At 32.4% G+C, this 11,353-nt stretch overlaps 2 protein-coding genes across 4 annotated transcripts in view; one reads left to right on the top strand and one right to left on the bottom strand.

Annotated features, from left to right (window-relative positions):
* The window catches only part of LOC106778189 (translation initiation factor eIF-2B subunit alpha), a 26,881-nt gene extending 25,106 nt beyond the window's left edge, over positions 1–1,775 (top strand). Inside the window, exon 6 of one of the 3 annotated variants that reach the window (XM_022776090.1) lies at positions 1,611–1,775. In XM_022776090.1, coding sequence (XP_022631811.1) covers positions 1,611–1,760 — 150 coding nt within the window. In that variant the 3' untranslated portion in view covers positions 1,761–1,775. The other 2 variants (XM_022776091.1, XM_014666128.2) reach the window with 2 other exon arrangements.
* A 531-nt stretch (positions 1,776–2,306) lies between these two features.
* Positions 2,307–10,437, bottom strand: LOC106778200 (AT-rich interactive domain-containing protein 4). The gene is made up of 15 exons (XM_014666138.2): positions 9,821–10,437; positions 9,534–9,722; positions 8,687–8,740; positions 8,451–8,539; positions 7,748–8,024; positions 7,408–7,464; positions 7,046–7,077; positions 6,746–6,881; positions 6,189–6,362; positions 4,724–5,362; positions 3,837–3,974; positions 3,635–3,733; positions 3,122–3,222; positions 2,889–2,979; positions 2,307–2,768 (listed from the first exon to the last, which is right to left on the bottom strand). The coding sequence occupies exons 1-15, from the start codon at positions 9,968–9,970 to the stop codon at positions 2,646–2,648; spliced, it is 2,349 nt and encodes a 782-aa protein (XP_014521624.1). The 5' UTR covers positions 9,971–10,437; the 3' UTR covers positions 2,307–2,645.
* Positions 10,438–11,353: the final 916 nt, after the last annotated feature.

The raw sequence follows: 11,353 nt of genomic DNA, 5'->3' as shown, positions 1-11,353 counted from the left end.
ATGTTTTACATTATATTTTTATGAACAATATTTCTATGAACTTATTTATTTTAATTTATATAATTTTGTTATCTTATTTCAATTAGGATGTTATTTATATTTTTTTTTTCATGCAAAGTAAACTCTTACGAGTTTACGAGTCGAGTTTATTGGACTCTCACGAGTTTACTTAAACTCTCGAGTTTGACAACCTTATATATATATATATATATATATATATATATATATATATATATATATATTAGTGGTACTTTTTTTGTTTTAAAATTTGAAATTCTATCACGATTTTATTTTTAAAAAATGCAATGAAAAGTTAAGATATTAGGTAAATATAAAATTATTCGACATAGAGAACAATTAATGAAGATGAAATTGACTTATCATAGAGGTAAGTGAGACCATGAAGAACATATATTTATTACATAGAAGTGGTTTTTGTTTGAGTGAGTTTCTAGTTAAGTTGATTGGTAGATTTAGTGTGTGGTTTGGGCAGAAACTTCTCCCTAAGCTCAGCAGCATCAACTTCACCAAAGTGTTTCTCAGGAATCCAATTTCCACTCTTTGGATCTCTCATCCAAAACTTATCTTCTTTATTTGCTTTTCCTTTCACTCTTTTGCCTTCCATTTGCATCCTTAAACTCTCTGTTACAACACTACACCATCGCTTCCTGCACCATTGCCTTCATATATTTAACATGTTACATACCATAAAACTAAAAACAGTAGCTAAAATCGTCAAAGAAAATGTATATAACAGCAAAAAATTTATGATATTGTCTTGAAGTTTTGTGAGAATGGATTATGGTGAAGCAAAGCAGAAGAATAAGAAGATGAGAGTGGTGGGGTTAACCTGAGAAGGAAAGAAGAAGGGTTGACAATAATGTTGGCCATGAAATGCAGAAAGTGAAGGAGAAATTGGAGAAAGGTGTTTTTTGAAGGATGAAGGGTTGGTTTGGAAGAATGAATGTTATATAAGAGAAATGAGTGAGTGTGTGGTGTTTTCAGAAAGGAACATTAACTCAAGCAGTTATTCCTTAGGAATATTTATGTTGAATCCATGCCATAATAGAATCTGATATAATGCTTTGATAACTTCTTTCTCCTTTCTTAACTACTTCTAATTAAATTCCTTCTTGAGAATGTTCTTTTCTTTCAAAAAACATTATAAATGCTACCGTGTAATTTTAGCATTTTGAGTTAGAATCTTCTATACTAACTTTCCCAAACGTGTTTTACAGGACTTATCTCTTTAAATTGTTAATGTTGCATGACATTGTTTTAGAACAAGTTTTTCTTCTCCTAACAAGCTTCCATTGATGCTTCTGTGTAAAATTAATAATAAAACAATGATATATTAATGTAAATTTTTTGATAATATTTTGACATAAAACATATATCATTTTTTGATTGAATTTAAAGTATGTCAATAAAATAACAAATAAATAATAAATCAGTGAAAAAAATGAGGTATACAGTATCAAAATATTATGAAAAAAATTATGTCAATATCTCTTTCCTTAATGATATATCACTTTCAATATTGTAACAATCTATTAACACCTTGTCGTATTGAATATAACGACGTAATTAGATTCTCTGTTCGATTGCAGGGACAAAGAGAATCGGTATTTTTTTTTCTATTGTGCAGCTCGTATCAAAATATTAGGAAATGTTTACAAAATATTGTTTTTGACATGTGTTTCGAAACATTAGAACATATCCCAAATGCAAATGGCAAAAGTAAGTTTATTCTTTTTTAGTCAGTATGGGATGCATCGTCTCGTCATCAATAGTAATGCTTCAAAAAAGAAAAAAAGTTACAATTTACACGTTAGTTTTAAGTGAAGATTATATATTATATCCCTTTTTTTTAATAAGCATGTTACTTTTTTATTTTTGAGTTATAAGACGGTAGATTTTTCAATAAAATCTAATTCATGATATAAAAAAAAAAAAGTTTGTTCTTGAAGTTTCATTAGACAGCCCATTTACAAAAGAAAAGGCAAAGTTCTCAAAACAGAATAATTTATACTTAAAAGTAGAATTAAAAGTGATTCTAAGTAAACTAAAAGTCTTAAAATTATGTTACGAGGTGCTTATTCTAATTTTGACAAAAAAAAAAGTGCTTTTTATCAAAATAATCTCTTCCCAAAAAACTATTCCTTCTCTATTTAAAAGTTGTCTTGGTTGTGAACATATGAGGAATTAGATCGTATACAGAACGCAATTATACGAGCAATTATTTATATGCATTTTTTTTTCTATTTGACAATCAAATCTGACAACCAAGAAGTAGTATTTGAATATGATAAAAAGACTTGAAAATGATATGTTAATTAAATCATATAAACATTCTCAGTGCAGAAGTCTATACACATTTTCCTTTCAATACAATAGGACACTCGTAATAAACTAACTCCGAACTCACAATGCAGAGTTTGATGTGATGGGGATAGGAAAGTGGTAAGAGTTCCATTATCTGAATTAGGAATTTTTGTTCCCCTTAATAAATAACAAAGGTGAAAGGGGTTCGCCTAATCCTAATGACATTTCTGTTGATTGACCTAATTTTCATTTTTTTTTCATCCTATATTTTACTAATCTATCTAAAACATAGAGTACAGATAAATCCAGGAGAAAAACCATCAAAGGAGTCGTGAAGGCATTGACCCTTGAGAATATCCATTAGCAACGTTTTGTTTCTTCTTGAAATTTGTAACACTACAATGAGGACATATGTATTCTAGCCCATCTGTTTTTGCATAATCCTGCAAAAGTTGTCAATTAAAGAAAAGAACCTTAATACAATTAAAAGCAAAGTGATATTATTTTTCTCTTTATAAGACTAATCGTATATACAATAATTCTATGTGATGATGAAGTAGTACCTTAAATGCGCCTAGACCCTGCCTTCTGTCACAGCCAAAGTGGGCCCACTCACCACATATGCCACAATTCACCCAATCACCAGCTGCACTACTGTTTAGCAGTAAAGATTGTACATAAAAATTATATATTAGCTGTTGCTACGGTTGCCAATCATAAAGTGAAAGATAAATTACGACTCTTAAAATAATGAGACTGCGTAGCTCCACTGGCTTAAAAAATATTAAGTACAAACCTGTGACACAACAAGCAACATTCTCCATCCACATCGTCATGCGCTAATTCATATTCTAAAAGGTAGGTCTCATAATGTCTTTTCAGAGTATTTCCAACACCCTGTAGAAGAAGGCACAAAAACCCTTAGCTTCCAGTTAATTTCACATAATAAACAAACATTCAGTCAGAACATAATTTCTTCAGTAGTCAAAGAACTTCTCTTCAGTGCAATCTTAACTTCTATGCCAATATAACTAACAATCTTTTAAAGAACCTAAAACAGAGGCATAGCCAACAACATATGATTATCAGTACTTAAACCAACGCCTAAGTCAAAGACCAAACCCATAAAATAAACTGATTGCGCCATTTTTAGTTTTTGGAATGAGGAACAGGACAGAATACTGTAAAAGAATGAAAGCACTAATTTAAGGTTCTTTCCGGTGAACGCTTCTAAGGTAGGGTGCAAGCAACATTCAGTTTTGGGACCAAATGAACTACTCAAGGTATATAGTCAACGCATAGAACTTACAGTCATCCTATTGGTAGTTGTGTAATTCCGCATCTTTGAAAAGATTTGCCCCTTCCAGTTGATGCCATTGCCAACATGAAATCCTCCTCTTGTAACCACCTAAAAAGACCAACAAATTGAGAAAGAAAATATACAAAAGAAAAAAAAAAAAAAAAAAACTTATCCATAATCATTCTGAAAGAATATAGAGTCATCAACTCACCTCTTTATACAAATTGTAGAGATCAAGACGTTTTCCATTGAGTATGGCATCCGGAAACTCAATAAGCCCTCCTTGAGGAATTAGGCGATTGTGTCCCCGGAGAATTAGAAACTCCATGACGTCTTTAAGAAATTCCTCCTAATAAAGAAAGTTACAGGAATGATTAGGACAAAATTTCTTCATGGAATACAGACCAAAAATCACTAAAAGGAAAACAATCAGAAAACAAGAAAAGCAAGAGATTTTTTTTTTTTAAATATAGATTGTCATTGAATGTTTGCATCGTATATCAGTTGGCCCTTGGCCCAGTATGATTTAGCAATATTTAGTTCTTAGAATAACATTCTTTTATGAAATATTGATCCAAAAAGATCATTAATTAGAAAAGGAAGATCGTCCTTCTAGGATAGGCAATTAAAATTCACATCAATGTTAAAACCATATAAGAAAACTCTCTTTTCTGGATGACAGCAACAATTTTCATCAACTTATGTAGTAATTTAAACGTTTCTATTTGAAGATTGTTACAATAAATAGTCTTGAATAGGATTTATTGTAGGTATTGTGTGTTTTGTGCTAGACCTAGTTCCTAGGTGTATCTTTTCGAATTCTCTTCTCTTATACATTGTATCTTATGTATGACAAGTTATTATAAATATGAAATCCTAAGAGAGGGGAAAACACACTCTAAAACTCATTCTAATTCCTCTGTATTTTTCTCAAGTAAGCTAATGCTATATATAAAATCAAAACAGAGCACAATACTCGAGTTATATATTTAAAAGAAATAATCCCTATAATTACAATTTTTGAATAAAAAATTGTCATGTAGGCATAGGTTACGGTTCATCAAATTATCTTAAAACAATGGACAAAGGAAAACTAACCTCAGAGCACGTCTGAACTGGGCCTCTACCGCAACCATGCTTCTTAAGAGGCAATGGGTTCAATGAAATAACCTGCTTAGATTGAGCTGCAATTGAAAATGATTTTCTGTGTGTTGCAGATGTTGACCCAGTACTCCGCTTTGCTGGGGCAACAAGTGGCAAATTACCCTCAACTTGGGCACCATCAAAACCGTCTGTCTCAGAAGGTCCACAAAAAGGTGTCATTCTATGGCGACGAATGTGAGGGATTGGCCTCATTGCAGATACTTTTAATCTCTGTCTAGCAGGAGTTAATGGGGTGCTAATGCCATTTGCCATTTTTCTATCCTTTTCCTCTTCATTTACTTTACAAACAGCACCGTGCCCTGCAAAGACACCGTCATGAACACCAGGGCTAGCCCCTTGGCTTGGTTCACACCTTTTTCTTCTAGGAGGGGGTGGTTTCAACCAACCAGGAGGACTGCTAAATATTATATTATTTTTGCTTGTACCACTATCTTTCTCACAGCTTTGATAAAAGAAAAGTAGACGCTCAGCATCATCTTTCTCGAAAGAAGCTATAGGCAACCCCTGAATACTAGCAATACCGAGTGCAACTAAACTTCGATACGAAACCTCAGGTGCTAGCTGTCTCAAAATCTGAAGGGAGCAACAAGACATGCAGTTATGAATCCGAATAACAACAAATATGCCTAATGTACAACTCCAATTCTTATAGGATGCAAACTCTGGATACTGAACTTAACATCCATGTATTTATGAAAAAGTCATGTCACTATTTGAGTTCATTCGTTATTACCCATGCAAATGTAAATTATGCAATTTGAAAATAGGATAAGCAGATGGGTCAAAACCGTGTGATTAGTAGGGACAATGATTACTGCTTGAAAGAATAAAAATGATAAATGCCAGTGTGCAAATCTTTGTTATCTTAGATTATTAGCCATGCAGATGTAGATTATCCAATTTGAAAATAGGTTAAGCAGGTAGGTCAAAACAGTGTGATTAGTAGGGACAATGATTACTTCTTGAAAGAATCATAATGAAAAATCCCAGAGTGAAATTCCTTGGTTATCTTAGAACCATTCTCATTATAATAGGGCTAAACAGCAGCATATTTAAAGAATTTGGTACTCCCATTTGAAAGGGGGAAGAGATGAAAGAAAAAGCAATTATTCAGGGTACTTTACAACAAAGGTAGATGCCAGGTAGGAATATTACTATCTAATCCTTCCTAGTACAAAATTGGACATGAAACGTATTATAAGCAGAAAATGCAGGATAAAGTTTTAACATATAGATTAGATAATCCCACAAGAGAACAACAAGCAATGATTAAAGCATTGATGAATCCCAAGTATGAAACTAGCAAGAAGGAAAAACATTGAGAAATAATAACTTTAAGCAACAAGACACTAACAAAGATAACATTATAATAAAGGAGAAAGGAGAAAGATGTTAAAACCTGCAAAGCCCATTGAGGAAGCCTCATGCAAATTTCATATACAGGTGCTCCACAGGCAATAGAAGCAGATCTACGAGGTTCAGAAATATTCTGTTTGTTTGCCTCATTGTTGAGTTGTGCATGAACTAGTTGACTCTTCTCAATTATCTCATTTTTTATATGACTCTCCAAAAGCTAAAAAGTAAAACAAATAGACCAAAGAATAAGAGTTTAAAATTTTCAACAGGTAAAAGTATCTTGCACAATGTATATATTATCATTACACCTTAAATGCGAGTTTATTGACTTGATGCTTAGCAAAATAGTAATTAGACAATTTAATGATAAAGAAAATGATAAAAAAACTGTGAAATTCCAAAAGAAATGATAAATTATGTTATGAAGACAAAATAGTACTAAAAAACATCTTTATATATGTATCCATGCCTATAAAAAGTTCATGAGAGAAATGTAGGATTAGCACTACAAATTATTATGTATCATCAGAGCAAATAGTGTTTATTCTTGGCTACATCAATAATACTTAAACAATAGTACCATAGAAAGTTGGAGGGTACCTGATCATTAAAACAAGTTTGTGCACTGCCAGATACCAGAAGTGAGATATGTGCAGAACTACAAGTTGATATATCACATCGCATGGTCACAACTCCCCGAGAAAAAGTGGCTGCCTGAAGAGGTGGTGGTGGGGCACTGTACCATAGTATAAAAAGATATATCACATGGTGGCAAATCATATTCATCAGTTCAATAAAGTCCCAGTGAATATCCATGAAAACATAGGAATTTGAATGAGAAACACTTTTCAAGCCCTCAAATGTATGAGTGTAAATCATACGCAAGTTATATTGACATACCTAAACTTGCCATGGAGCTTGCAACCTCGGATCTGAAAATATAAATATAAAAGTTGAGAAAACCTCCCAAGAGACCATCTCAAGCAGATATAAACGTTGTAGCAAAAAGCTACAAAACAAGACAGGATAAAAGACTACTAAAATTACAGTGGGAAGTTGCATTTTATTATAGTATATTTAAATTGCTCCTGAGGAAAGAATACACCAGATTCAATAGAAGGGGGGAAAACAGTGGATCTTATTCATTAACAGTAAACTTTTAAGTTTTACATTATAAGAAAGGTTATACATATGAAGATTTTGCTGACATGGAGTTTTATCATCCAAATAAGATATTTTAACTAAACATAAAGTCAACGTACTTCAATAGTTAAGAGAGCTCTGAGTCCATTCTCCAAAGATCTCAGCAATGTCTCGTCCTGGAAAGAAACAAAAGCCATGTGTAATCGATAAATGATATCTAGTGTGGATGGGTGTGTTTATTTAAGTGAATTGTTATATAACAATCCTTTCGTCAGTCGCGAATTGGTAAACATACTTTTGCTTTGTTCCACAACAGAGAAACTTATTTCAACATGCATATGTAGTTGGGGCATGTCAAAATATCACAGTTACCACAGACATTTTTCATTAAATTAGCATCAAAGTTTAAAGGTGGTTTTAGAGCACACTAATAGGAAGTAGAATTCAAAAGAAGCTTACAACAGTTGAAGGTGCGCCACAAATAAGAAACCTCAAGTTCACTTCATCTTCATGTATCTTTATGGCAGGCAGAGTGCCTGAGGAAGTTTCGTCATCATCTTCCTCATCAACCTCTGGAGGGTCAACATTGATTTTGAGACAGTCACCAAGAAGGTATGGCCCCATCTCACCAAGAGCACCATGACTGTCAGTCAAAAGTACTTGGTTGTTTTGGATACAGTAAAGTTCAAAAGAGGCACGTGCAAGATGAAAAGCATCCCACGTATGTGTAGACGAACTGCAAAACATTTGTAAACAGCACTAGATGTTAAGTACTGCCTTCAAAATCTTAACAAAATCCACTACTTGAATTTCTCCTTTTCCAAAGAAAAAGAAAGGGTCTCAAATATTGCATGAACACAGAAAATGAGAAAAAAATGGCACACAGGACTGTGTAAAGTGTCTCCCTTCATAGTTCAAACAAAAATATTAGTAAAATTTTCAAAGATTTACTTTAACAATAGTTAAACTAGAAAAATTCCAGATTTCAAGAGAAACTATTCCTGTCATGGATGAGCCACAACTGGAAGCATCATTAAACACGTATGCAATCATCCATCAATATGACTTCAATCAGTAGGACAATTAGATTTAGGACATCAAATCATTTCATTGTGAATGTACCACATTCTTGCAAGTTGCAATAAAATAAAAAATATCATACCTCTGTACAACTGAAAGAAATGCTTGACGAAAATGGCAGGCAGCATAAGAAGAAAGGGCAGTCTTCCAAAATATAACATATGGGACTCCCTGCAAAGTCAATCCAATTAAATAAGCCAACTTTCACCGAGAATTATCAGAATGCAATGGGTTCTTTTGGTTTTTAGCATCCTTCAAAAATTGTAGTTTGTTGAGTATTGATACCTGAGTTTTAACAAGCAACTAAGACAAAATTACCTTAAGATGAAGAGATTCTGCAAAACTTTCACCATTTGGTATTTCTAAATAAACCTGAAGAAATCAATGAAATTGCATCAAATGAAATACCATACCCACAATGCCAACTGAGAGGAACAAATGTAATTCAGATGAACCGTATTAGTTTTTATAAGATCAAGGCAATTATTTGGCCAAAAAAAATGTCTTAAGAAATAGGCTGAATTAGACCTCAAAATTTTGAGACAAAGACAATTAAATTTCATGAATAAAGGGATAAGCACCAAAGAACTTGGGAAACCTTCCCTTAAAAACTAGTTAAGGGGATAGAACAAAGTACTTAAAGTAACCAACCAAGCATCCCATATTACTCAATGTGAGACTTAGTCATCCTATAATAACAATAATAATAATAGTAATACTAATAGTAATAATAAAAAAAATGACAATAATAATAATAATACCCAGATCCCTGTCAAAATGTCTCCAAATATCACCAAGTTTCCATAGTCTAAATTCTTTGGTATCACATTGACTGGTGCAATACTCGTGGTACAAATATATGTGCCATACAACTGGTCTAGGAAAATATAGAGGAAATTTCTAACATACTTAACAGCATTTTTACTTCCTTTATTTTTCCTTCTTTCTCCTACATTCTTAAATAGTATGCAGATCTACTTCCTATATTTTCCTTCTTTTCCCAAGGCTATTAGTCACCATAATATAACCAAGCCAATAACGACACAGAAACTACCAATTTTACAAGCTCTCCACTTTCTTCACTGACCTTAATACATGTAACCTAGCACACCATCAAGAAAACACACACAGAGTCAAAAAGAAGGTAAAAATTCAGGATACATACAGCCGTCGGCAATGTGGAACCAAAGAGCTCTGTGATATCTTCAGAAGCCGATAATTCCAATCCTTGCCAAACCAGTGAACCAACTCTGCCATTCTCTAGCTGCTCTCCTTGCAAATAAACAAAATTCGGTTGATACGACTCGAGCACTTTCCTAAACTGTTCCTTATCCGGATTCCGAAGCGTTTGAACCTGCATTAACAAAACATCCACATCATGCTATTCTCGTGGCTCCCAACATCAAACCAAAATCTACATTACAACAATGTGAATGCGTTAATCGTGCATACCTCAAGACGCCCTGCTGAAACTAGCTCGGGAAAAGGATATTTGTGTTGATTCTGTGAGGACATGTGCTCAGCAAAACTTGCCCCACAGGTTACAGCGAGAAGAGTGCATGCGTGTTTCGGAACTCCATGAGGATGGAATGGAAACATCATTGTTCAAGCTAATCGGAACACCGTTCAGACACACGCACTCACACTAAACCACGACAAAACTTATGGCGTGTAAAGTTGGACTCCAACAGGAATCAATTACGCATTTTGCTGCACCGAAGAAAACGCTATTTCGCAAAACTACGGAGGAATTGCGAGGGTGCAGTGGTGCATAGTCGGACGGATGAAGATAGTTGGGGATCGAAGAGAGAAGGCGTGGCAATGGCGATGCGCGAGAACAAGAGGATGAGGAACTGCGAGTATTAAAACCCTAACTCGATGGATGGATTGGGATTGGAAGATGAAGATTGAACAAGAAGAAGATTGGGAAAACGTGATGCCGATTCGGGATTCACATATTCTCATGTTGTTCTTTCTGAAGACTAAGACGGCGTCGTTCTGCTTCCTAATTTAGTTTTTTTACAAAATTACACTGCATTGGTTCTTTCAGACTGCTGTTGGTTAGTTTGTGTTGTTTGTTGACTTCTTTGGAAAATAATTTTATATTTTCTTTTCAAAAGAGATTAATTTTTATACACAGAAAAATTTAAATTATTATATATTGACTAATAAAAAATATAGTGACAACTTTTAGTAAATCAATTGTTGTTATTATTGTATAAAAACTAACCAACTACTACTTTATGTTTCACATTGGGATTCCAAATAAATTTGCCACATATACAATGCCAATGTTTCTTAGTATCAATGATGAACATATACAATCTTTTAATTCTCTCGTTTATGTTTTTTTTATATTAATGTTATTAAAGATAAAACTAAAAATAAAAAATAAAAATAATATAAATTTATGAAATTTTTTATTAAAATTAAAAATATAAATTTTTATTGTGAATGAGTGTCATTTTTTCTCTAAATAAAAATACTCATTTTTTATGTTGCATATATATATAACTAAAAATTATTCTGTTGCTTTTATTTGACTAGATAATAAATTTACATAAGAAAACTATACTACAATAAGAGAAAATGGTTAACTTAAAATTGATATGTTAGATTAATAAATAAATAATAAAAAAACTTTGAATAGCATTGTTACATCATGCATGCACAATGTGGATTAAAACTATTGTATTTAGCATAGAATTTTAGAATGTAATAACATATTTAAAATTTTACAAAAAAGTTCATTTATATATCAATATTTATCATGCAAAACTAATATATATTATAAAATTTATCTCTAGTGGATTTTTTGCATATTAAAAATTATTAGTATATATCTTTTAGTATTACAATTATAATATGTGGTTGAACTTTTAATATTTATAGTTTAAATACAATTTTAAAATTGATTTAATAAAGAGAATATATACTTGTAACCACAATTGAAGTTCTTAAAAAATGTTGCTATTTATAGGATCA

The sequence above is a fragment of the Vigna radiata genome, unplaced genomic scaffold (assembly GCF_000741045.1).
Source record: "Vigna radiata var. radiata cultivar VC1973A unplaced genomic scaffold, Vradiata_ver6 scaffold_215, whole genome shotgun sequence".
Lineage (NCBI taxonomy): Eukaryota > Viridiplantae > Streptophyta > Magnoliopsida > Fabales > Fabaceae > Vigna > Vigna radiata.
The sequence above is the reverse complement of the archived record's forward strand: the minus strand, read 5'-3'. Positions and strand labels throughout refer to the sequence as shown.